This window comes from Nipponia nippon, unplaced genomic scaffold (genome assembly GCF_047370975.1).
Source record: "Nipponia nippon isolate SJK-2023a ecotype South Korea unplaced genomic scaffold, ASM4737097v1 scaffold_5, whole genome shotgun sequence".
In the NCBI taxonomy this organism is placed as follows: domain Eukaryota; kingdom Metazoa; phylum Chordata; class Aves; order Pelecaniformes; family Threskiornithidae; genus Nipponia; species Nipponia nippon.
Genome location: NW_028262369.1, coordinates 93,143,961 through 93,171,558, shown reverse-complemented (window position 1 = coordinate 93,171,558; position 27,598 = coordinate 93,143,961). Strand labels below are relative to the sequence as shown.

General features: G+C 39.1%; 1 protein-coding gene across 3 annotated transcripts; it reads right to left on the bottom strand.

The window, feature by feature from the left end:
* Nucleotides 1–313: 313 nt before the first annotated feature.
* Nucleotides 314–24,238, bottom strand: RAB3GAP1 (RAB3 GTPase activating protein catalytic subunit 1). Of its 3 annotated transcripts, XM_087733668.1 has the most exons (25): nucleotides 24,115–24,236; nucleotides 23,971–24,026; nucleotides 23,007–23,082; nucleotides 21,576–21,708; nucleotides 21,267–21,345; nucleotides 20,461–20,580; nucleotides 19,694–19,859; nucleotides 18,832–18,931; nucleotides 16,696–16,777; nucleotides 15,809–15,877; nucleotides 15,018–15,091; nucleotides 14,208–14,300; nucleotides 12,554–12,723; nucleotides 12,124–12,222; nucleotides 11,615–11,787; nucleotides 10,516–10,570; nucleotides 9,886–10,233; nucleotides 8,629–8,766; nucleotides 6,757–6,984; nucleotides 6,131–6,227; nucleotides 5,938–6,041; nucleotides 5,713–5,828; nucleotides 4,347–4,449; nucleotides 2,876–2,896; nucleotides 314–1,563 (listed from the first exon to the last, which is right to left on the bottom strand). In XM_087733668.1, the coding sequence occupies exons 1-25, from the start codon at nucleotides 24,130–24,132 to the stop codon at nucleotides 1,321–1,323; spliced, it is 2,961 nt and encodes a 986-aa protein (XP_087589794.1). In that variant the 5' UTR covers nucleotides 24,133–24,236; the 3' UTR covers nucleotides 314–1,320. The 3 variants fall into 3 exon arrangements, 2 of the variants coding, with proteins under 2 accessions (XP_087589794.1, XP_087589795.1); XM_087733669.1 differs by lacking the exon at nucleotides 2,876–2,896 and having other exon boundaries at nucleotides 24,115–24,230; XR_015699082.1 differs by lacking the exons at nucleotides 314–1,563; nucleotides 2,876–2,896; nucleotides 4,347–4,449 and having other exon boundaries at nucleotides 5,784–5,828; nucleotides 6,144–6,227; nucleotides 24,115–24,238.
* Between the last annotated feature and the right edge of the window lie 3,360 nt (nucleotides 24,239–27,598).

The following is a 27,598-nucleotide window of genomic DNA, read 5'->3' as shown; positions in this document are numbered from 1 at the left end:
TTATCAGAGGAATTTGCCTCAGATAAAACACAAAAAGCCTGGAGAACAAATTCTCTGAAGAAAATTAACTCTTCTTTCTCCTGAAAAAATGTGTTTCTACTTGATACAACTTTGTCCGAGGGAAACACTCTAGCCCCTGACCCCAATCCCCTCAGAGAGGTTTTAGGGTAATACCTGGGACCCTATCATTTGAGACAGAACTTAACTTTCTCTCCTTAATGTGGTCACAGACACGAACAATGCTGTTCCTCGGTCAAATCATGCAAGGATGACATTTAAAAAGTATTTTGACCATTGCTCGTACCCACAGAAGTCTGAGAGCCAAGAGTAAGTTCAGATTTATTGAATAACGTCAACAATACTGCAGCTGTTTTTACATTTCATTTTGTAAAGTAACGCTGATCTTTTGCTGATTCTCATTAAAATACACAAAGATCACTGTAAAGCAACATTGGCACATACAGGTCGTAGGGTTTGTGTGATATCCGGCAGGGTTAGTTTACAGCAGGTGATAGAGTTGTTTCATCGTATCAGATCAAAGACGCAGTACGCATTCAAACCATCTCTGTAAATGCCAGCCAGTTGCTTACAGTGAAACACCTCCGCACGGGCCGCATCCATACGGCTCTGGCCCTTGTGTGCAGGGAAGGATAGAAAGTATCCAAAACCGTCAGCGATCCACTTAAGGCTATCAGGCTTACCATCCACTTATAGCCCCAAATACATTTGTTTTTCGTTTATTTCCAAGACAAGATCATTTGGACAACTGCTACAAAGCATGAACTTGAATGTACTGTATACCTTAAATAAAATTAAGAGTATTTTAGAGGTATTTGCAACTTAATGATTAACCAAAAAATACAGGGCTCAATATTTATGATTAGCAATAAATACGAAGTACTGAATGTTTGCACATCAATTTAAGTAATGTCACTTGATAAAGTCTGATTCGGAACTGTAAAGCAGCACGTTCTGCATGAATTTGAACATGATGTTGAAAGCCCATTCATGTGCATTATTAAACAAGCTAACGCAAAAAAAATAATACGCTCCCTCTGGGCAGAGAGGAGACCTTTCTTCCCCAAAGGTCTGATGAAAACTACTTGCGAAGCCCCTCCAAACCTCCCAGTTAGAGTTGCTACAGGCATCCTTCTCGGCTGCAATTCAGCTCTGTCCTTGGGTACATGACGCTCCACCACTAATGACAACCCCATTTTCTCCTCACCACAAGCCAGTCGCTCTGTAAGTGTTAACTTCCCCGAAGGAAAATGAATAGCATCCTACTTGTGAAGAGACACAAGGCTAACGCAGCTAGTTCCATCAGAAGAAGGTCGTGTCTGCTGAAAAGGCACCTGCAAGTCGGAAATCTTCCTTCGTCAGCACGCTGTACATGCGCTGTGGCAGCGGTTTGGAGTACGGAGCGGGCCGGGGGACGGTTGTGCGCAAAATCACCTCGCGACCCGTGGGCGGTGGGAAATCTGAAACGGCCCCCGTGTTCAGTCTTCGCTCCTCTGATGAACCCGATCTCCTCAATTCTTCATCAAGCGGAGGCACTGCAGAAACCTTAAATAGGAGCAGAGGTATGGTTACAGGGCAAGCTGTTTCTTAACGTGAGGATTCAGAAAATCTTCAAGAGGAACAGAGGAAGATTAGAAATGGTAAACACATCAAAAGGCTTCATGTGTACACAGAGCAAGACACTAATGGGATGTCAGGAAAGAAACCGCACAATCAAATGGACGAACCTCCATGTGTGGATGGTGAAGCTCAGCCTAGATTAAGCTCCTGATTTTTTGGCAGAGCGAAGCAAGGGTTTTGACCCAACAGAACAGCCCCTTCCCAAGCAGGGCGCTCTCCTCGGCGCTCTGTGGCTACAGGAGGCCAAGCCAGCCTCCTTTTAAAAATAACCAGCGCCACTCCTGGAGCCTTGACAAAACGTCACCTGCCTTTTCAAACCCAAAACACTGCTTCGATATGCGCTTTACATGGCCGAAGAGAGGCTTGCCGAAATGACGCTGCAGAGCAAGCGAGACACTGGGCCATCTCCATCGATGCTTGCTGCCTCAGAGCCAGTAAGCACCAACACTCAAGTCTGAATACTGGCAGAAGGGCTGGCAGGCTTCAATCAGCCCAATAAACGTTCCCTAATTAGATATATACACCCCCCATACCCTATAGGATCCTAATTGAAATGTTCACAACTCAAGCCTATCAAGGTCCCACTGGATGCCCCTCGTGCCCCTCTCAGCTGCCCCACCGCCCCTCTGCTCACAGCCTGTGCCACGGGAGGAGAAGTCAGCGGGGACAAGCGCCGCTTGTTCCCACAAGAGCAGCTCCAGGAAACCAACAGAGAGGATGTTTCCTGTGCTACGCTTCTTCACGCAGTTACCCCGGTTCTTCCCCAAACCTCTCTCCATCTCTGTCCAAAGAGTTCAGTAGTTTCAGTAAGCACTGGTATCTAGGGTTGTGACGCTGGGGTACTGTCCATCCTGACCTAACCCCCAAACATCTGGCTGTTCAATGAACAAAACACAGTGACGGCAACAGAGAAGAATATAAAGGCAAGGCCACATATTTCAGCATCAGAAAATGTTAACGTTCACTTGAAGAAATGTTTTTTGTTTGGTTTGGATTTTATTTGGTTTTGTTGGTTTGTTGTTTGGTTTTTTTTTCTCTCTCTTTTCACTACATGTTATGCTCTAAAAATAAAGTCTGTGAATGAGGAAAAACCATTCTGGAAACACAAAATTATTTTTATGCTTAATATGTGAACAACAGTACAAACTAAATCAGGCTGCTCTACTGCATCTACCAACAGGTTCAACTCTATGCAGCTAGAGAAGATGAGTGGGAAACGAGGGACAAAGTTGGTTACCTCATCAGAAGATTCAGTCAGCTTGGAAAGGGATGAGAAAAGAACCAGTGATGAAAGACAGAAACAAAGGCAAGTCAGAGGTGACTTACAAGAGGTTAGGAGGAGATTGTAGGTTTAAGAGACATCATGCACTCTACTTCCAAGAACATGCATTTGCTATCATAATTTCCCTGAGAAAACTGCAGAATAACAACACATTTTACACCACTCAGAGAGAGGAGTCCAGGTTCAAAAGGCAAGGAAGTCATCAACTTCTATTTACCAAACAGCTCTCTGCTGAAATAATTCACGGTAGGTTAAACATGAGGGGGTTTTGGTAGCAAGTCAGCTCCTGTCCCACTAAGAAGTCTTAATTAACAGTGACCAGCTACTAGTGGGAAGTATCTGTAACCTAGCTTTAGTTACTGATGTTTCAAAAGAAACAAACCCCTAGAAATTTACATACATCTTCATCAAACATTAACGCTAGAAACTCTGACTTGGCTTGCAACCAGATCTTCCCTAGAGACCAGAAGGATAAAATAAATGTTCTGATTTTCATGTCTCAGAATAACCATGGTCTGTTTTCAGAATGGTCCTTTTTATGCTGAGTTGCAAAATACAGATTACTATAAAAGCATCCGCACCTTAAAAGAGTTTAATTCCCAATCACGCAATTTTTACAGCAATGATTTCCAAACAGGATTTCAGGCTCTAAGATGTCTGCAATACTATGCTACCTTGTTGCTACCACTGTAGTTAAATTTTAGTTAGATAATTTGATGCTATGAACAGGTGTAATTCAGACAGAAACTGAAGGCTGACTGCAGTCCAAGAAGTCTGGAAATCGATACTTTAAGGCTAATTATTACAAAGGCTGCTTAAGAGAAAAAGGGAATATTTATACCAATATAGGCTGGGGAACGGTTTCCAGAAAATACAGACAACACTGGCAGTAAGCAAACTGAATGTACAGTTGTGCTGGAGAAGAACTGAAACTCTTCCTAAGCACGCTAGCTTCCACAGAAGAAATCTCACGTATTCCAAGTATAAGCCTCAGTCTAAAAAGTTACTCCTTCTAAAATATTTAATATCATGACGTGTTTCTCTACATTGCTACGTGAAACAATCAGTACGCTTGGTGGTTCTTGCTGTGATGTCGCATATATTGTGTAACTTGAATAACACAGAAATTTGTGCCCTAATAGCATTACTGATGTTACCGTTGGAAGTAAATCGAACATTAATGACACCTCTATCTACCCAGATGGCTTTAATTGCTTCACGTCCAAGGTCACCTACTCTTCTTTCGCCTTGCAAGGTTCTGTTCTTGCCAAAATCACTTTGAACATCACAAAAAAAAACCCTCAAGCACATTTATGACAATACATGCATATATGCAGACAAAATAAACTGGCATCATATGCTAAGTCATTGCTTCATACTGCTTAAATTAGAACCGTCTGCAAAGCAATCAAGAGCTCTCTCTTACCCTCTGAGCATTCACGAACAGCTTGTGGATAATGCTACCAGCAGGTCCTCTTCCTGCACCAATAACTGACACTTCTGGCTGCTCCAGGAGACAGTTGACAAATCTGGTGGTACAGATTATTGAAAAGGAAAAAGGAATGTTTAATTCTCAGCTGTATCCAGTTTGCTAATCTAAACCAGAATTGTTTCCCTGTGAGGAGGTCTCCACCCAGCATCATCTGCACAGAGCAAGAACTGGCAGACACTCTTCAGAGTTCTCCATTCTAGAAGTTTAAGGAAGAAAACTTGGCATTTCTCAGCCTCCCACTCGAACACTATCATCACTTTTTCATCCCTTTACTCCTTTCCCTCTGCCCTAATGACTAAACCCCCCTTAGTCTTCAGTTTTTCCCTCCTACCTTGTTGCTCACTCTTTCATGCTAATACAAGCAGCTGTTCTTTCACAGGTAACGTAGATCAAAACTAAGCTGAACACAGCAGCCTCCCACATAGGCTCAGGGAAGGCAGATTATATAGCTGTTTGCATTGCAACTCCAGCAGCAGGGCTAATTAACACCTAGGTTGCAATTCAGCCTCCGAAAGGACCTACTTCTCTCAATTAACTATAAATGGGACGCAGGCCCCTAATGCAGATGTACAAATTCAACATGAAAAGCCTTCACAGTGTCAGCCACACAGGAGAAGTAACAACGTGACCTTTTTTTTTTTTTTGAGCACAAAGATACTGCATTGGTCAGACATCGCTCCCCTGAACTCCCAACGTGTGCTACAAAAATGTCATCTCTCCCTCTCAGCGCAGCAGCAAGAAGTTAGCGTGTTTTGTTTTGTTTTTTTAACATTACATATTAGTCATCTTAAGCAATAAGTAAATAATCTGACAGCAGGTAGGGAAGCAATGAAACATGGCTCATCGCTTTTCATTCATATGGTTCCTCAGTAATATGTTTCAAATTAGTAAGGAGACTAGAATAAGAAAATGTAACTTTGGGGGGGTGTTTCATTCCATATTAGTCATAGAAAACACTGAATTCCTAGTCCTTCTAATTTTACCTCTATTGTAACAAAGTTCATCAAACACACCTTTTACATACACAAAAAAATAAATTAAATCCCCAGTACTGTCAAGATAAAAACAAATTCCATTAAAATAATCTGTATCACATGTTTTCAAAGAGATGATTACGTAGAGGGGCATTGAGGATACCCACATATAACATCTCTAGGTACCTAATGTTTATTGCTACTAAACGTGATTCCTTAGTATTTCTGCATTATCACCACTTCCATCTGTCCAGAATTTTGAGACTACAAAAAAGGGCATCAGAGGAAAAATAAAACAACACGAAGAGGAGGAAATCATCACTCACCTTTGTAGATCTTCTTTCTCCTCCTCATTTTCACATTTCTCTACCCCAAATTTTGCTTTCAGAGACCTGGCCCTGGCGATGATAGCTTCCACGCTCATAATCTGAGCAATGATTTCCTGCAGGAGTTTAATAAAAATGAAAATTAAAAAGATGTTCTTTTAGCACTCCTATGAACAGTGTAAAAGTCTACTACGTTTTCAGCCCCAGTCAGTACAAAAGCCTTACTTCCAACTTCTTGTCCTCTGGGTTAGGGAATCGTAGAACTTTACTGGAATGGGATATTATCTGCTTAATAATCTTCTTAACTGAGGATATATCTTCTAGTGCTTCTATTAGGAGGAAAAGAAATGAAGAAATTGTAATTATTGCATCAGTGTTCACCCTGAAATATCTTAAAAATGTATTAAACATTATTTACCTTCTTCCTTTACCTTGAGTACAGCTGCATGGATGATGCAAGGCAAGAGATGCCTTGCAAGGTCAGCTGGTTTCTGAACTGCAAGGTAATGAAGCACCTATAACATTAGAAAATTTAACACATTACTGATCAAAACTACTTCCCAAAGATACGGTTAACTACAAAAGATGAGCACCTACACTGAAGAATTCACAAGAAGGGAGCACTGTTGTAAGACAGGACTCCACAGGTAGTTTTACATGAATCCACTGTGATTGCTTACAGTCCTAACAGGTTAGAATGAAACTAAAAAGAATTATGTTTCAGGAACACTTTAGTTTCCTAACACATACATGCAGATAAAAATCTGTTTTATTTACTAATAATTCAAAGAAGGACCTAAGTAATACACCGTATGAAGTTATATTCCACACACTAATTATTTTCGATACTTCAAGCACGCTGTTGTAGGACAGCGAGAATTTCTGATTAACCCTAAGCCACGTACAGAACAGTTTACTATCTCCAAGAATACAGCGCAATGACGCGTTAATGTTTAAATCTTGCAGGAGAAAGAAGAAAGGGCTGCTATGAAGTTTTGTACAAGCATTACAGACCAGACTATCACTAGCCACAGAGCTCTTTACCTTCTCTGCTTCTCTAGTGTCATCGAACAGTCTCTTCTGCCGCCGGGCTGGGACTGGTTTTGCTGTCTCCCAGGCCTCTACCCACATGTTGCTAGGAATCTTCATTCGGGCACTCAGCTCGCCCTTAATTACTATATTCCCCTTTTCATCAACCACTTCCTCTTCGATGTAATCCCGAGGGGAGTACCACCTCACAAAATCCTCCAGACAACAGCCGGGATTAGCTGCCTGGAACGAAGAGGAGATAAAATTTGTGCCTGAAAAATCCTATAAAAACATAACCACCTGGATAGGAAGGCAATATGGTTTAGTGGGTAGAGCAGAGACTGGCAGCCAAAACTCAAGGAATTCTGTTCACATGCAGCAAACTGTACACTAGAAGAGACCTGGGAGCATAAGGGATGAAGTAAATATAAACCAAGACAATGGCGGAGGGAAAAAACCCCCACCATCATCAACACAAACAAAGAAACCTTCCTCTTTTCCCACCAAAACAGTACATTCATCAGTTATTTCAGGCAAGCTCAAAACTATACTGTTAAGTCAAGCTTCTATCTGGCACTTGATACATGCAATAAATATGAATTTTCACTAAATTTTTAATGTATAACGTTATACCATTAAAGACTTAGATGAAAAACAGCCCAAGCCTAAAAGAATCACTGGGCTGCATAAATATGCTTTCAGCACTGACTTTCCATCTTTTAACACCCCAGCAACAAAATTCACCTTTTCTTCTTCCTTTAAAAAGGAACTTAAAAAAAAAAAATCTCCCCCAAACAAAAAAAACTTCATTTTTCATAGATGCAATGTCAACACATATAAATATATCCATAGGTCTAGAACACAAAAGGAAACCCAGCTTTCTATTCAATGTATCTATCGAGAGTGCACTTCTGCTTCAAATTACGGTTCTATATTCTTACTTTGAGTTTTTAGATCACTTGCACCATAGAAATAAAACTGCTACATACATCTGACATGAATCACTGCCAATAAACTGATATTAATGTTATAAATACTCTTACTTTACAGTACATCTGTATCCTTTTACTACAAAGTAACATTGCAATAATTTAAAAAAAAGATAGATATTTCATGACAGAATCTCCAATCTTATCAGAGTTTTGAGATCCTTTGATGACAGCCGTGTATGTGCTCCTAGCTCCCTCTGCAGAGCTCAGAAAAGAAATGGAACAAATTACCCAAACCCACAGCTAGTCCAGTTCCCAATCTGATGAACAGCTGTACAGGACTTCTAAATAGTGATAACTTACCCTTCCTACTAAAGAACAAAACATCTTCAGCTATACGTAAAAATTACGTCCACCTCCCCAAAGTCCAAATACAGAATGGTGAACGTGTTAATAGATATTTTTTTTTCCTCTTTACACCACCTTTACATTTTATCCATTTGGAGTCTGATTAAAGGTGCATTTTACAAAGCTAGACACAGTGGAAAGTACAGGTAAGAGAGACACTAAATGAAAGCTACAAGGTGGTGGGAGGAAGAGGCATGTAATTTTGATTCAGGATTTTGATGCTCAGTTTTCTTCTGACATCATTTTGTACGGGCTTATCTCAGTTTTAATTCCCAACTTATGAACTGTATGTTTTCAAGATTTTTTTCCCTCCCACAGACATTGTGCAAATTTACTGGAACGTTACAGCATAATAGACTGGATAGGCATAGACTTTGAAATGTTCTAAGAGTTTTATCAATAGGTTTTTGTTTTCAACTTTAACCTTGAAACTGTTTTGTGGAGAAAGAAAAAACGTGTCAGAAAAACCTTCAAAATTGTTCAACACAAGCAAGAGGGTTAGTTTAATTAAGAAGAAAGCAGTCTCACAGAATTCTTCAAGTAGTACTACCTTAAAAGACTCCATATCTGAGAGCAAGCAGGCACTCTGCATGCGTGCCCGAAGGTGAGCACCTTCTGCTGATGTCCCCAGTTTTGCCAGGACCTCAGACTGTTCTTCCAGCAAATCTTCAGTCATGGGTGCTGGTTCCTGTAACATGGAAAGAGACAAGTTTACAAATAGCCTCTCCTAGACTTAGCCCTTATTAAGGAAGGAGCGGAAAGCTCCCTGTCACCAAAAATTCATTCTACTTTATTTGTACTCAAAGGAAATAATCATAACTTTCTACTCCTTAAACTGTTCAGCGTAAAGCTGTGCATCTGAAGAAGACACTAACAAAAAGAAATTAAAAAGAAAACAACCTGAGAATGAAATAACAATATAAGGATATAATGTTAAAATGCCAAAATCCAAATGAAGTCCAGGAAGTGTTTGACTGATACCGTTTTGTTAAGATGGATGAAAATGCACCTAAAGCAATGCAGAATTCTTGCCATTGATACTGTTAGCACATAATTAATTGACAACATTTTGCCTGACGACACTCTGCTTGTACCTTTTACCCACGCAAAGCAACATCCATTAAAAATAATTTCTCTCAAGTGAATGAAAATACTGTATTCTTCGTGCACGGCCGATTTCCAACTACTTCCTCTGACACCACTGCTTCCTATTTCATACCTAGTCACTCTGCAAGAAAGCCTGTGTCAGATGACATTTTTAGTTGTTTGATGATAAACCTGCTTTAGATAATGGTACCAAAAACTGATGGCTATGGCCTTTTAGATATGAGTTGAGAAACGTTTGCGTTTTTTTTAAAAGAAAACAAACAAGAAAAAAAAAGTAGCAGCAAAACTGATCCAGTACTCTGGTCAGTCAGCTAGAAATCCTCAGGGACCACGGCAGTTTCTATTTTACAGGAACTTTACAAAGTAAGAAGGGGATGGAAGATGCCTCAAAAGCTGGAAATAAAAAGAAACCCAAATTTAAGGTAGGCAAGACAGCTTAATTCTTGTTTAAACAATGTTTTGAGTGAAATTTGGTAAGCAGACCCATTCTCAAATAAAACAAAGAGCATGTGAGATTTCAGTTTAACAGCCTCATCAAGTTTTAAAAATGGAAAACAAGGTCTTAGGCCAAAAACACTTAGCAATTTTAACAACAGGTAAGGCTATAACCTGCAAACTACACAGAATTTCACAATCCTAGGTATGAGCCATATTGCATGAGAGTTGTACTGCACGTCTGGCTCAGCTCTTGCTACCTAACCTGTGTTATTGGGATGTAGAGAGGCTCTCCTGGATGCAGCAGCATCAGCTTTCCGTGTGGATGCAGACGACCTTCTGGCTTTAAGTTTGCAGGCTCTTTGTTGCCTTCTTTTGCTCCTCCTTTCTTTCCATTTTCCTGCCCATTTCCTTTAAAATCTTCTGTGTCACTTAGACATTCAAAAAATTCCTCTTCACTGTCACTCCACGATTCCCAAGACTTGCCAACTTCTTTTTCCTGGTCTGCTCCTTTTCCAGCATCACCAGAAGTACCACCAGGTGAACGATCAGACACACTCGCCCTTTTCCCCTCATCTCTTGCTTTCTTTCTTTCAATGCAACAATTTAACATCTAACAAGTTAAAGGGGAAAAAAAAAATGTTTAGCAATTACTTCTCTTATCGAAACAATGTCACAGAAAAACTTGGAGAGTCACCAAAAATCTCTTACAATTCTAAAAGATAACAATTCCATTGAACTTGTTGCTATAACAAAGATTTTCCCAAGAAATGAAGTCCAGACCCAAAAATACAAGCATAACTAAATCTACAACAACAATATATTTAGCTAATAATTGCTATAATTTTGACAGTTTCCTTAGGAGAAAAATCATTCTTAAATTTGGGATATTTACCTGAAGTTTCTGATGCAGTAAACAGCATCTCAGATCTGGAGGGCCATTAGCTAATCTAACAAAAGGTAGAAGTGTAACCATTATCAATTATAAAGTTGAATCTTTCACACACATGTGGTCTTAAATCATATGAAATCCAAAAGAGGGGCAAAATATCCACATTGAACCCACCCCCACCATTTCAACTATGCAGCTCTTCTGTGGTCTCAGAAGACAAGCTAGTGATTGAACAAGCCCAGAAGTTAAACTACATTTCTTTCCTAGAGGCCATTTCTGAAGCTCAGAGATCATTCACACTACTAGGAAACAGACAGGCCCTGCATTTCCTGGTCAGTTTTCCATTTGGAAGTTAAAAGGCTAACTGTTTTCAAACAAAAATTAAGCACCTTTGACTTTACTTTTAAAACTGCAATGAAACAGTAGAGTGATCTCTATATATTTCACCTCCTGTTTTATCTGTTAGTGTAACCATTTGGAAGTACAAACTAGTGAAAAAAATGGCCAGTCCATCCCATTTTAAAAAAAAAAAAAAAAATTATATATATATATTTTTACATATAAATATATTTGTTCTACATTGATACCTCATCTTGACAGAACCCTTCATTTGGTCTGCAACAAGCTCTGCTGCAGCAGACATAATGCTGTCTCAAGTATTCCAGCTCTTCCAGGTTAGCTGCCTGAAAAAGCCATTACACCAGCAGGAACTTGGAACTGCTCCCTTAGAAAAGTGGCGAAACTACACCACAAAGCAAAGGTGTTTCTCCCTGTATCAGCGCCTTCATTTTTATCTAATGATGAACTGCAAGCCAAGCATTCACGTAAGCTTTTTTTTCCCCCCCCGCTCTCCTTCACATAGTGGAGTGCTCTTTAACTTGAGCTTCTCCCGGCATCTTGAAGTTTTCAAAGGTGGACACAGGTGCTTTCCCCTACTCCCTATCTTTTCTTGCTTTAAGGAAGTAGCGTAATAAAAATAGAGGACAGCATTTGCAATTTCAAAAAACCCAAACAGTATGTTTCAAAGTCATAGTGAACTCACTCTGTTCCTGAAACAAAGAATGTTTTCTATGACAAAGCAACAACAAAAAAAAAATCTTACCCTGGAATCAGGTAGTTGTTTTCCCATCTGTAGCGCATTTCTAGCACAAATTCTTGCCAAAGATGTGCCACTCCTTTTACTCCTCCATGGTAGAAGTTTATCATACAAAGACATAAAGCTAGTTTGTACGTCAGACTATCAGAAGGAGCAGATTTAAACTGACTGAAGAGATTCTACGTGAGAAATAAAAGAAAGCAGGAAATACAGGAACAATGGCATTTCTTCCAAAACCATATGATCTCCTTCCCGTTTGTCAATACAAGTGGCTAACATTTTAAGCCTGTAAGTATAAGCTACCAAAAATGACAGTCTTAGGAAGAAAAAAAAGAAATTAGAAGGGGGGGGGGGGGGGGGGGAATCACTACTTGTACCTAGAGATTCCACAAAGGTAAGTTCCTCTTTCCAAAAATGATCTATGACAAGACATAGGGCAACCACAGCAAAGTCTATATGAACACACACTCAGAATTGCTCTCTCTCTTTCATGAGTGCCAATCAGTAAAACTTACATAATCTTCATTCTCTGGAGGAGGATTGTTTCCTGCTGAAGTGCTAGTTCTGCTTTCAAATCCATCTGCGAGTTTGTCAGCAGCATCAGGAAATAAGAACTTGAAGAAACAAAAAAATCCAAAAACTTCCATCAGTATGTTTTTCCTGCTTTTCCCACTTTCTCCATAAAGCTACTGCTGGTTACATACCAGCAATCCCTATAACTAAAACTGTTAGCAGAGTTCAGAGTTCATTTTCAGTCCACTTATATTGCACAGACTTGCAACAACTTAGGCTGTTTCAAGAAGCTGATAAACACAATTCCAATAATGGAACTGACATCAGACACTTTTATTTATAATTCTGCTATAAACTATAAACCAAATGCATCAGTGGAAGCATGAAATACTTGTTTTATATGAATTTAATGTGCATGGACAGCTCCCTTACCAGAAGAATAGTGTTCAGAACTTCATTGTTTAAAGGTGATTCATCTACACCTCTGTGTTTGCGAATTTTTTTCTTTGCACTGTGAACCATATTTGTGACTGATAATTTATGGATGGGGACTGGTGCTGGCTCTGTGAGCTTCGACAAAGCATGGGTAATATCAGCAACCTCTATAAAATAAAGTAAAAATAATTAGAACAAAAAAAAACCCACAAGACCATCTCTCTTTAAAAGTTCACCTGTCACATTCAGTCTACGTAATCTTGTATTGATTTTTAACACCCTGTTAACCAGAGCAACACCCCTGTGCTGTCAGGTTCCATACCTGATACTCACTGTTCTTAGCCACAAAGATAAGCAGCAGAATGAGGTCACAAAGGAGTCATGGACTGTCCTTGATTTAATTTACTGAATGAAGTCTAGACTGAGTTGGCTGTAGATAGTGCCTGCCACCTACTGTAGTACGACCGCATACTGGCAGACAATTACTGGCAGAGTATCAGCAAAAGCCTGCTGAAGAGCCAGTCTTTAAACTTTGTTTATGCATGATACCAACGAATACATTGTAGGTAACAAAGACTGCTCAGGCGTAGGCTAAAGCTTTAGATAAGCCTTAAATAAATCCAGTATTGATCACTCTATATATGACCTTACATGGTGTAAGCACAATTCTCTTTGAGAGTCCTCAGGTAAACTCCTCAAATCAAAAGATTTCTTCCAGAGTTGCTGCTGGTAAACTTCAGAACCTCTCTTACAGTAAAATGAATTAAGATTGTTGAAAAGGGGGCAGACAAATTTAAGAAAATAATTACCAGCAGCCTGAAAAACCTCATCTTGGCAAATGTTTCAATAAAATTAGAGATAAGGAGGGCTAAAGAGACTGTATGCCAAGCACTAGGAGCAATACATACCCTACTTGGTCTAACACCTTTCTAAGCTAACTAGCAAGCTCCTTCAAAACTAAGACCAAATATAATTAAAAAAAAAATATATATATATTGACACAGGCCATACTTGGAGGGAAGAAAAGGTGACAAGAGGCAGGAAGGAAGGGAATGTTCACCATATACAGCAAGAAAAGCGAAAGAAAGGGACAGCAACATCAAAAAGATGTCAGTATCGACGCTGTTGGGATAAAGTCTGACCTGTTCGTCAGATAATTTTGGTTTCTTTGGGTTTTTTTTTGTTTTTTCCTTAAAATTCCTTAAAATGGAGAGGATGACAGCAAAGCCTTTCAAACAGATTAAAGACTCTAAACTGGCTGTTAAAACATGCACTACATAGTACTTCAAAAAGCAGAAAAAAGGGGAAAAAATACAAAAATACATAAAATGATACAGACAAATCTGTTTGATGTGCGCTCAAAACCAACTCATGTACACATTAGTCAAATTTTAAACTCTTGTCTTCCAGTGAAAAGAAAACAACTATAACAGAGGCAATTGTCCTCTGGGACTTAAGCTTGCCTAGAATTCACGAGGAATTATACCATGTAGCACTGACCAGAAAATTGCTAGGAGTATTACAGAAAATGCTTAAGAGTTACAAGTATAAATACTGATCGATCTGAAGTCAGGAAAAGGGGATAGGGAAAGCAAAATGACATGAAACAATTAAAAACAAATAACACACATCAATGAGATTTTAATTTTACCTTTTCCTTCCTCTTCAAATGCAGACCTTCCAAGTATCTCATCAGTTGACTCCTTCCGACGGCAAAGCTTGAAGAATTCAGTGAGAAAGTCACCTGTAAGAGAAACAAACTTTCTCAACAACTACTCAATTAAAATCTCATAGAACAATAAGCTAGCTCTCAAAATGATGCCCAAGGGAGAGTAAATTTTATCTCTTCATCTGAAAGAACATGATAATTTGTTCTGAAGCACAAATATCTTTAAATCACATAATTAAAGCTTAGCAAAATGCACACCTAGATCAGCCACCTCTCCAGAGCACAGTTCTGCATGCAGTTTAATCCACTTCTTTACCCAAAGCAAGATGAAACTTCTGCAGCATGGGTGTTTTTTTTTTTTTTTTTTAGTTTTGAAGCCCTTTTTCCCATAAGCAAAAAGGTGAGGATGGACAACAATACAGCTCTCCAGGTGTACCAATCCTGCCTGTCAGACAGATTGATTCAACTAAGGAAATGGATATATGCAGAAGGCACTTAATAAAATTTACAGAGTCTAGGAAATCTAAATTTTGACAGAACACACAGAGTACACGCTTATTCTCTGGAACCTGGTGAAGTGAAGTTCATGGTACACAGAAGCAGAACAATCTACAACACAAGCTTATGTTTTTGCAAAGCTTGTGTTTTCTTAAAGAAGCAGCCCAAAATATGGTCCACTCAAAAAAATAACAGGAGTGAGGAAAGAGAGGTCATCAGGTAATCAACAATTCAATCCTAACTTTACAACTTAATAGCTTAAATGTCATAAGATAGGGAATTCTGATGTCTTACCCAATAGGCACTGAGGGTTATCTGCTTTTCTGACTCTCACGGACCACTGGGGTGCTTGAATAGGATCCAGGTCACTTTAAAAGAAAAAAAAAAAAAAAAAAAAAGCATCACGCTGTCACCATAAGTATGCAGGAGATGAGTATAAAATTCTCAATAAATGTAATGTCATAGCCAGTTAGGGCATGGAAGCCATAATATATGCCATATTCCATAGGAGAACATGACAAACGCTCTATGTACATACATAACATGAAGAAGAAACACATGAGAACAATTCAGTTACAACTAAATTGTCTTCTTTTAAAGTGTATTAATGTTGAAAACTCATTTCTGCATTAATTAGAACAACAAACCACTTTTTTTTCTTCTTTCTTAAGTATCAGTATACACTGTTCTTCCTCTTTAGGAGGCTTAGCAGAAAACCTGGATGATAGTTTTTGAGAGAGGGATGTCAATCAGTTAATTCTTTTTGCTTTCCACGTTCCACTATCATCTTTTCCAAGAAATATGCAATATACAAAACTTAAGTCTAGCATGAGAACATGCCCAAAAAAAATGGAGGTGTGTTTTCTTTTGGGATTATGATACAATAATATTTTCTCACACAGAAATGCATTTCAAAAGAAGGTGTTTTCCCAAATGAGATGTTCTATCAACTGACCTCAGCATTCCTCAAACTGGGTTCTCGTTCACACACAAAGCCACACACAACATTTTAGATACCACTAAAATGCAGTAGTTAACAAATAAAGCACACTTCTAGATACCTGCAATTCAGACAAAATACTTACGAATAAACATCATTGTCGACAATTATACCTTCCGTTAGGTGAGGCCATGTAGTAGCTAAATGAAGCTCACTGAAACGAAACAAGATTTAAATATTTCAGCGCTAGTAGAAAGTGTTCTCTCCATCATAGTTAAGATATTGAAAGGTATTTGTGACAGTTCATATTTAAGTCCCTCTATGTATTTTGCAGCTACATTCGGAAATGTGCATGTTTTCCAATGAGTTTTCTCACTGCATACATTCTGTTGGTTATTCTGCAGCACGTCACCCAGTATTGCACTAAACTCTACTAGTACCTGGCATACCTTTCACAACTCCTCTCCACAGAAGGAGAAATTGTGCATTGTATTCTAGGTATCCAGGTACAGAGGAAAGAACAACTTTCATGAATTGCCTACAGCATTAAACACTAATACATTAAATTGATTCCTAGGTTTGCTGAGTGGTGACGAGGTGTTCAGAAGAGGACAGAAAGAGACTGTAATAACTCAGTTGACGGATCCTCTCAATTTAAGCCTTCTACAAATGTCAAAGTAAAAGATGAGACCGAGTCCAACCCTTGAATGAAGGCACATCATTTTGAAAGTTTATGTCCAGTTAAGGTATATTTCAACATAATTGTTTCAGAGATAAATAGAGCACTCCAGAAGTTTATGCTGAAAGATTTATGAGCTAGAACTCTGAATATCATTAGACAATTTTGCAAATGGTCTTATTTGCTATTAGGCCATTACTTTTCACAGATGTTTCTTATGTACTTGAATAATTAAATCATCTGTTAGGGACATATTAAGTGATAGGCAGGCAAAGCTAAGATTGAAAATAACCTACCTTGAAGTCCTCCATTAATGAAGTTATAAAACACAGTTTTCTGAACTCTTATCTTACCTAATAGGATCCTCACAGGCACCAAATGGTAACTTCCCAAACTCAAGGCCTCCAACTTCTCCCCCAACTAGAGCATCTATATCTGAAGACAGATCAATACGTTTTCCATACAGAATTCATGGAATATTTTAAGAAGCATATCATCTTAATTCCACAGTAAAAAGGCTGTAGCATGTAGGACGATCAGAGAATAGCCGAACAGCTAAAGTGACAGAGCTATGAAAACGCAATCCTAGCATATAGTCAGAGTAATTGTTTCCAGCAGAAACTGGGAAGTAATCATGCAACTGGATGTCCAAAAAGACACAGAAAATTCTTGTCATCTGCATTGAGGGAAGATTATTCCCTTCATACAGGCAAAGGAGATAGCTATAAAGGCAGCCTTAAAGAGTCAATGTTGACACAAGAACAAACAGACATAAATTTGGCATAAGAATATTTAGGCAGGAAATCTGTTCCAAGCAGGAAAGGGTGACACCACAGGAGCAAGTCTGCAGAGTGAAAAAACGACTGCTTTTAAAAGGCTGATAATTTTATGAAAAGAGTGATATGCTGTGTCTCCTGCAGTTAAAAAGACTTAACCCAATGATCTGGGAGATTCCTTGTAATTCCAGGTACTCTAAAGATGTCTCCCAGCATCCTCAGCCACTTCCCATGTTATATCCTTCAAATGCATAAACCAAAATAAAGAGCCTTCATTGAGCAAAAATTTGAATGGGTAATAATGTATTGTAATGCCATCATAATAATGCTATTACAACACCTGATCCTTAATTTTAAATGCATGTAGCAAACTGTTTACATACAAAACAACTGAGGTATTTGAACAGATGAAGTATTTTGATAACTTAATTATTTAATTTCTCCAGCCTTCTTCTTCAGAGAAGATGAAAGACATATTTAAATCCTTTGGTTTTATTTCAGAAGAGCTAATTGAGCGAGGGTAATGCAGTATGGGTCTAGCTCTTCACAATGAACATAAAACCACAACTGCATGTAGCGACAGCAGCAAAAATGATGTCGTCCATCTCCAGTTTCTGCAATACACTATGCCACTAGCTCCCTTAACCAGAATCCTCTAAAAGAGTACAGTTTATTCAAACTGCTCAAATCAAGAGAAATGATCAGTGGTACAACTCATCCATGACACATGAGGGATCCTGACTTAGTGAATAACTATGGCAAGGCAGAGAGAGACTACAGAAAACATTGGCTTCTGTGTCGGCAGATACAATAAAAAAATAAAATCTGTACAACTAGCTTCCCAAGTTCTTTAGGCAAACTTGGTTTACCTACAAAGAGAAACTACCACTTAAAAAAGCACTGATTTTCTCTGACCCTAAAGAACTGGATTCTCTTTAAACGTATTTTGAATACTCCTTGCGTACAAAGCACGCAGGATCAACTTCACTACAGATGTCTTCAAAACATACCTTTGATTAACGTAAGAATTATTTTTTCTTTTACGGAAAGGAAAGCCAAACAATTAGGTAACCAGACCAAGATCATACAGGTTCTGTCCCTCTAAATGTGCCCTAAATACTTTAACCTTGTTATGTAAAACTACTACTGAGCCAAGAATAGAACTTGGGCATTTTAGTTGTTCCACCACCTTGTGCCTAAAATACCACAAAAATCCAAAATTTTACCTCAAGTGAGGTCCATATAATACTTTCTCCTTTTCCCATTGTTAATACACTTAAATAGTGAAGTATTAAAATCAGTTACTTTATGGAAATAATTGAGAAATACTCCTGTGAAGTATTAGCACCTATCCCTATGGAATTCAGGGCAGAATTCTTTACAGATCCACAGTCAGTTACCCTTTCCTCTCTCCAAATAGATACTACTATTTCAGAAGTATCACTATATCTCTGAACGCTAATAAAAAAGCATATTTCTAGGCACAGCCTTAACCAAAACACCTGTCAGAGCCACAAGCCACAGACATGATCTCAGAGCAGCTTTAAGCTTGCTAGCCTATCACAGGGAGTGGGACGGTATTCAGTTGTAACTGAAGCCTCTCCTAGTAACTGCAGAAAATGTTTTAATTCTCCTGGCAAGATACACGAACATTTTCTTTAGTATTGACTGTTTATCTTAAAGCAAGTTATTCTGAGGACACAAATCTCCTACCTGGTGGCTGCTGTGGCCAGAAATACTGCTGCCAGTCTTGAAGCACATATGTAAGCCGAATAGCCATGCTAACCGGAGGCAGTGGTGTTAAAGGGCATCCCTTGAAAATATTAGAAAAAAAATTTAACGTAAAGAGGACCTCCTCTCAAACACCCCAGGCCTTGAACATAACTCAGTTACGATAGTATTAGAGCTAATATTATTAGCTAATAATTATTATAAGAATTACTAGTAAAGCCATTGCTCAACAAGACACTCAGAGGTAAAAGTAAGCACATAAGCTTTCTAAAATGCATGAGACATTCATATGTTCCATTTAACTGGTAACTCACAAGTAACTCTGACCTAGAATGCATTAGGTTTTTATTAAGGGTTTTTTTCCTCAGCATTTTGATGAGATTGCTGATTGCCATACCACTCCATAAAAAAGCAGTCCACTCCTCACATTTCATCATGTTGTTGTTCACTCTTAACTTAGCTACAGGGAGCTACAAATTATCAGAATAAAAACCCACCCCAGCCCTCCTGTCTCCTTTTAAACAGCAAAATAGAGTTTGTTTTGGGGAGCGGGAAGAGAGGGTTCTTACAAGGAGACTGTAAAACAGACACATTCTTTCACATGCCAATGGAAAACAAAAATGGAAGAAGGCAATAACACTTGAAGAACAAAACCCATACCAATTTTCACTCTTTATTGCTAGATACTGGCAATATCTGGAAAAGACTTTGTTGGTATTGGCAGCGTGAGGCTCATCCTTACCAAAAAAAAAAAAAATCCCTAGAAGACAGAAGCGAATCTACAGGCAACCAGGTAATAAAAAGTCATTCTTAATATCAGTTATATACATTCAGATGCACTTACAATCTTGGATTTGAAGATATCTAGTAATCCCGACAAATGAGTATACTGATTTGGCACTTTGCGAAGATGAACCATTTCGAAGTCAGTTCGAACTCCTGGACCATGACACTCTCCAACATACATTCGACGCCATTTATGATGTATTTGCACAAATAGCGGTACCTGACTATAAAACACAAATAGTTCAGATTATTTAAAATGTTGTGCTGTCTTGTAGTCTTTAAAACCAGCTAAATATTTTAACATAATTTCAACATAATTTCATATTTTTTAGAATACATCTTCTCTTAGTGGAACACAGTTAAAAATGCTTAATAGGAATCACAGAAAAATACTGTTAAGTTTGCCATGAAATGGAACGCCTAACAAATTGTCATGTCATAAGCAAAGCCCTATCCATGACTTCAGTTGCCTAATTTTCAGTCTAAGTATTTCTGAGGAATGCTAGAAAGTTACTGTTACCACACATAGGGAAGAAATCCTCTTCCAAAAGTTATATTTTGTATACCACTTATTCCAACAACTTCTAGCAGCTTTTAAAAGCCTTTGAGGTTTTTAAACAATGATGAATATACACAACACATTGATTCAATCTTTTTAAAGTTTCCATGGGAAATTTTCTTTTTTAAATCCTTCTGTAACAATATTATGGTGCAAATACAACAAACTCTGTATGTATGTTGCTAACAACTTAATACTTTTTCTTCACAGGAGCAGTATGCTAGAGTTTCACCTGGACATGTAAAAAGGTTTATGCTTTCACCTACCAGCCAGTGTTCCCCAATGCAATGGAAATGGAACTCAGCAAAAGGTTACATTTGGATTCACTAAGAACTGCATCATTATTTGCAGCCGGAGCAATAACCACAAACTCATGTAAGCCATACCTTTAAGAGAGAGAGGAGAAAAGAACACATTCCTGGTTTTTTAGCAAATCAGCTGAAACACAGAATTTTTAGAAACAGTGTAACCTGAATAACCGAATTGTCACCAACAGACTGTGGAATCTGTTATTTTGATGTGAGTACCTCTTTCAGACAGGTCAAGAACTGAGTGGGCACGGAGCGCTGCAGACTCTCAAATCACAAACTACTGGAGCTTAACAGCATTCAAACGCAGTACTCAAAATAATGTGTGGGCTTCCAGGTCTATCAGTCCTCAGTTTTTTAGTTTATGTTAATAACAACTGTAACTATTTGTACATAAAAACAAACTCGCTAGACCAACGCTGTAACGCGCTAAAGATTTGCATTACTAAGAATATGGTTGTTGTTGTTTCTTAAGGTGCTGCAGCTTTCTTTTTTAAGAATGCATCTAAATGTTACCAACATAAAAGCTTAGTCAGTCTATGAAATTCAGGAAAAAATATCTTGGGGACCAAAAAAACCCCTTAAAGATAGGCCCACTCTGGTGGGCTGTTTTTTGCACTCCTTTCCTGTGTCCAGTACAAAGAATTATTTTACGTAAGCTTTAAATCTTGATAGGAAAAAAATATACAAGCGATTGTGCCAGCATCAAAGATTTTTCAATTGCTATGCTTGTTTGTATTAAAGATGAGAGGCAGCATACGTACCATCTTACCAGACAGTGAGCTCTAGGAGGAAAGTCATTGTTCATGCACAGCAAGTCCTGCATAGGCAGAGGAAGGGCATCTGGGAAAAAAATTGATACATAAGAGCATCAACATCCATTCAGCTGACTTACAATTTACTTATATCAGCAATTTCTTGAATGCAAAGCATACTAAAAGCAGAAATGTCAGATCACACACATCAGATCCCAGAAAATTTCACACAGAAGCAAATCAACACACTCTGAATTCCACATCCTGAAACTGTCTTTTGCCATATCCTTACAGGCGTGTAAGAGAACTGTCAGCTACCTTCTACCAGTTCTTCTTTCCCATCTTTGTCACTGGGTTCTTGTACAAGGTAATGATGGGTAATTGAGAATCTGAAGTCTGCAAATGAAATTTCATCCGATTTCTCTTCCCATGCTCCTGTGGTGTATACACCCTGCATATAAAAAAAGATATTATTTCATCACATAAATTTAGGTTAATATTCATAAGCCTTAAAAAGTATACTGCCTATATGATCTATAATATTTATTTATCTTTTTCTACTACTAAGTATTTATTCTTAAATAGCTAAGCATGGTTTAATCTCAAAAAACAATTCTCAAAGCACTTCATTATAAAGGTAGCTGAATACTAAAATCCATGTTGCCAATAATCATGTTCATTTCAAGGACCAGATATCCCTCTGAGAAGTCTTCAGAATTATATGGCAATAAAGAGGCAGATATATCCTCTTACATGCGACTACGCATCTTAAGCGTACACACTCTCAACCCTGCCCAAAGACAGACGTTTCCCACCCAGGATTTTATCTATTTCTATACCATTCTATGCAAATACTACTTTAATATTTACCTCAAATATGCTTTCACTGAGAAATTATTTTTTATCTATAATTTGCAAAACTTCTGTGTGTAAGGATAATTAATTCTCAAACAAAAATACAGCATAGGAAAGTTTATAGGAAAAAATCAACATCACTGTGCAGAATTGGATGCTGCTACTAAAACAAAGCAACTCAGACATCCCTTTGATCTGTAAAGGGTGTCTTCTCAATAGAAATCACAAAGAGAGGTCTGGTCTAGAAAAGAAGACACGTAGGAATACACTGACAGCTAAGGTTGAAAACTAGTTCATTAGATAACAAAAGTTTTTGTTCCAAATACTCTGTACCCTGACTAAAATTAAGAATCACAAAATTCCTCTGGAAACACAGCAGCCATTCAATCCAGAGCAGCTGAATTTATTTGCGCTAGTATGCAGAAGAGCTCAGCAGTTTCCTCTGCATTTTACAGGACTCAGAAAGCACTACGAAAGCTCTAATTAGACTTTGAAAAAAATCTCTCCCCTCTATGAAACATACTGAGTCACAAGTAGTACTACGCAAACCTCAACCATAAGTATTTGAGGTGTGACAAAGGCACAAGGCAGGGCAAAAGAAACTCCTTAAAAATTTAAAACAGCTTCAACCATGTTTCCAGATTCAAAACTGGGAATAAAAAAATCTAGGCCCTATACGAAGATCCAACTTTATCAGGGAAATAACCTGTTTGGCAGACAGCCCACCAATAAATTTACAGCAACTGATTGTCAAATTGCCACTTTTACGAGTGAAATTCCCCAATACAAATCATTATCTGCCACGCCTAAGAAAACAGCAATACATGTAATATACATGTGTATTACTAGTTAGTAATTGAAATTCTAGAAGAAAATTCAGAAGCAGTAACTGACCTTTTCTAGAGGTTTTCCTGAAGAAATCCCAATAAGTTTCCAGTCATTCAATACTTCTTCTATTTTTGAAATAAATCTATTAGGGAGGGGAAAAACCATTAGTGTGTGCTGAACACTAAACTTGTATTATAATTCAGCTCCCTAAAAGCAGGCAGTATGTTGTCCCACTACAGAATGCCTTAAAAAAAAACCCAAAGAACAAACAAACAACAGAAAAACCCAAGTATCACAATAAAAACAGAACAATTGCTTCCTTGTACCATTAAAATGGTCCTCCTATGTTTACATTTCAAATAATAGTTACTTTTAGCAACTGCCAGCAGCATGCTTTGAGTGGTTACAGAACATCAGCTTTTCCTTTTTCTGGTATTGCAGCGTATTAGTTTTAACGCACACTCCTATTTCACCAGCCACAGATAAATAAGTATTTGACACAGAATTATAAATTAAGTTCGGATTTAAAATGCAGCACTTAGAATCTTTGTCTCCTTCTGTCATAGACATCATCACTGGAAAAAGCATTTTAAAAAATAATACATTAAGAATGCAAGAGCATTCTTCACCTTCAACGTTCTTGTACATTGTTCTACTGACTTCTAAAGGCTTCAGCTCTAAGATGACTATTTTAATAATCAGGCAGCTACTTTAAAAGCACATAAGCCTTCTAGGTGTTTATCCCTCGCGAATAGACAGTAAAGCAGACCTCCCCCTAAGTTCAGAAACAGCTTGGCTAGATCCTCTTAACCGCGGCAGCAGTTGCGGCCTGAGCCTCGGCCGCAGGCTCGCCGGTACCAAGGGAGCAGCCGGGACCGGGACCGGGACCAGGCTCCGGCTGCCACCGGCCAACGCGGCCGCGGCGCAGGGGCCCGGCTGCCCTCGGCAGGAGCGGGCCCGGGCGGGCGCGACAGAGCCCCCCTGCCCGGGCCGCGGCGAGGGGAGCGGGACCGACGGCAGCACCCCCTACCTCTCCCACTCGGAGGCGGTGGTGAAGTCCGTGATCTCAAACACCTCCGACTCGGGCTGCGGAGAGAGAGCGGGAGAAGCAGTGAGCGGGGAGACCGCCGCGGCGCCGGCGGAGAGCGCAGGGGAGGAGAGGGGGAACACTCACATCGCTGTCCGCCGCCATCTTGCGCCGCTGCCGGGACGGCCCTGCGGCCGCAGAGGCTCACGGGAAAGCGGCGGAGGGCGGTGCGAGCCGTCCCGCCCTGGGGCCGGCCGTAGTCTCTTCAGAGGCCGGTGTGGCCGGGCTCCCTCGCAGCCCGGTTGCCCGTCGCGGCGGTGGAGCCACCCCCGTCTCCCGGGCGCCCTTCCCCGCAGCTCGCCGTGTGAGGGCACACCCTCACACCCTCGTGAGGCGCTGCCGAGGAGATGCCGGCTGGGGTGGTTCCCTCACGGCGGGGTGAAGCTGAGGCATGGGTTGCTCCCAGAGACTCTGGTTCTGTCAGGGACAGCCCGAGAGGGTAAACGAAGTGTCTGACCGGCTGGGTCGCCGTGTGCTCGGGTACCGGGGCGTTACTGGCGCCGCAGCTTGTCACCATTAGACTGGTTGTGGCAGGTACCTGCAAACGTATGAGTAATATGCCCCTTTTCAGTCAGCCAGCAGCTGAGGTGTCCCCCAGGCCTGGTTTTCCCCGTCCAGCCTAAAGCAAAGCAGGCTGCGCGTCCCCCCTCTCACTTGTGCCACCCTGCCGTCATGTCCCGGGGTACAGCATCCCAGTCCTGGCATCCAGCAAACCAGTTCCCTTCAAAACCCTTTCCGCTTAGCCTGAGCCCGGCTGTACCTCTTGTCCTTTCTTCTGCTGTAGCCCAGTCTGCTATTTTAAAAAAAAAAGAATCCTTGAAGTCTGCTGTTTAAGGCTGCCTGAAGGGAGATGGAGAACTGTTCATCAGGAATGAGAAGTGTTCAGGTGAAGGGACTGACTGCAAAGTTAAAATAGAAATAGATAAAGTATTAAAAGCATAAATGGAGGTAAACAGAAGAGAGAAATATGCTTTGCTTTGCATGCTGGAAGGCCTATCTTCTGAGTAGAGCTTAAAGTGCTACCATTTAGTTGAACCGTGTTTGCCTTCATAGGTCACTGCTCTTCTTTGAATTCAACTCCTCCGAACAAAATGCCCCCAGGAGGTTGAGTTGCCTGGACAACATCGTGTAAACTCAGCAGCCTCGTGTAGCCCGAGCTGCCTGCAGGAGAGCTGGCCTCGGTAGTGAGTACTACGTGCTCCGCAGTCAGAAAAACACACCGAAAATAAAATCAAAGTATATGTAATTACTGCTTGAATTCCTTGCTGTCCAGCAAAGGAAGACACCTGTGAGCCAAAAATGGTCTGTAACTTCACTTTGGGTTGCCTTGCCTCTTTCACACTTCGCTACTGAAGCACCAGGTAAGATGTTGTTTATGCCTTTTTATAGAACCTCTTCAGTTATTATTTTGAAGGGTTTTTTTGTGTATCCAAAAAAAATGCAAAGTTTGGATAATTTCACCATCTAATATGACTCTTAACAGACTAATATAATTGGGTAAATATTTTAATGGATTATCTGATGTTTGGCATAAGAATGAGAAATCAAGAGTGCTGACTTCTACAGGTACTTTTGCACAGTTCATTGGATGACCTTGGTCATCAGCTATAGGTCATTCAGTTTTTCTCTATCTGTTTCCTCTTCTGTAAACTAAGAATGACAGTATTGTCTGATGTCTGGCTGTTACATAGTTGTAAAATAAAGCACATTTCTCAGATAAAAAGTGTTATATAAAATTGTTATAAAAAATAATTTAATCTAGGATAAGTGCATGAGTCTCTTGGGAAGGCTGCTGCATGCTTCCAAGTAATTATATTTTTGCTGACAGAATCAGTAACAAAAGCCTAATTCTTTTCCTGACGAGCAGTATTGCATGGCAAAATGCTACTGAATCCAACAAAAGCCACATAGGCCCTTCATTTCCACTGACCTCTGCAGTGACTTTGAAAAGGAACAATTCCTTACAGACAAACAGCTACACTGATTGTTACCTTCCATCTGTTGCACACATCTTACCATTGGTAGTACTTTGACATTAGGTGTTTTTTCCCCATATATTAGTAGTACTACTGAGAGCCCTTGAGCTCAGCTGCAAAGGAAAAAATAGGTATCTATGAATAAATTAAGAATAGGAATTTATGAGGGACCCCCCCCCCCCAAAAAAAAAGAAAAAAACATTGCCAAGGGTAGTACCCAAGATTGCTCTTAGGAATAACTTGTAGTAAAATTTATAATGAATGTTGAAAATGTTATGTACTACTAGGTGTGGAAGATGTATAAAACAGAGCATTTTATTCAGTTGAGTAATGTAAGGACAAGCAATGAAGTAAAAATATGCATGTGAGGAAAAGAGCAGAGAGAAAATAAAATATTATAAAGAAATTAGCATCATAAGAGCCACTAGGTGCTCTGTGTTTCGGAGTTCTACCTATCTATGGATATAATAAATGTAATTTTCTAAAAACCATACCTTTCTTTTAGCCTGCCACACAAATTAAATTCTAAACCAGCTTAATCTGGTAGCATGTATATGGTGGTTATGCAATATACTTGTGCGAGGGGAGAATCTGTTGCGACAAATTAAATTGAAGATGCAAATGCAAGAAAATGGAAACATTTTTGTGAAAGATAATTGTTTTAAATGGACATAATATGTATTTCCTACACGGTTAAATAGGAGAACCCACTGCCACAGTATATTGATTACGTCAGTACAACAGAACATTTCACATAATCCAGAAAGCAGTAAGATATTTATGCTGTGTAAAAAGTTAGACCCCATTCAGTAATATTAGCAGGAACATACATATGTAAAAGATGTAAATTGTCATATTACATACTTCTTGATTAGCCAGTAGGAAAAAAAATCCTTATAGGCATATTATTACATAATTTTCCATTATGGACTTTATAGTATTCCTCTCTAGCACCCGGAGTTACCCAAGGGAAGAATTTGACACTGTTATTCATATATGTTTAAATGTGTATTCATATTTATTCATGTACATTCATACACATAAGATATCTGACAATATCTTATTTATTTTATGTACGATATCTTATGTATTTTATGGGGTTTTTTAAACTATAAGTTCTTTATTAAATAATAAAGATATTGGGAAACATTTTAATACAGATATTAACTAATATTCATGATTGTATTTTCTCTTATTCATTTCAATTCACTGTCTTTAATTACATTATATGTTCTTGTAACTTGAGAAACAGTTCACTGTGTTTTTCAGAAAGAGCCACGAATCCATCAAAACTATTCATTGAGATTAATTTTATTTTAAGAATTAGCTGTCTGGAATTTCAAATCTTCAAATCCTTTGACTTCACCCTCTCATGCTTTAAGAGTCTGCAATTTGTGATTGTTCTGTGTTGTTTATGCTGCTGTCATCTTATGGTATTGTTAATCTTCGAGTTTAATCTTAGAAAAGAGGGTTGCTGTTTTCGTAATTGTGAAACAGCTTGCAGTATGCTTACTCACCATATTCAGGCATAGTGTTAACTGTGAACAGGATCAATATTGCCCACACATAGCTGTATTAACCAGGAGCGTGACAGC

Bases quoted from the DNA above. Each gene is read 5' to 3' on its own strand.
- RAB3GAP1 (XM_087733668.1), bottom strand. The intron at 19,860-20,460 runs GTAGGTGAAAGC...TGTGTTTTATAG, and splicing joins GCATTGGGGAACACTGGCTG to TCAGGTACCGCTATTTGTGC. The intron at 15,092-15,808 runs GTAAGTATTTTG...TTTCTTTTAAAG, and splicing joins GTCGACAATGATGTTTATTC to TGACCTGGATCCTATTCAAG.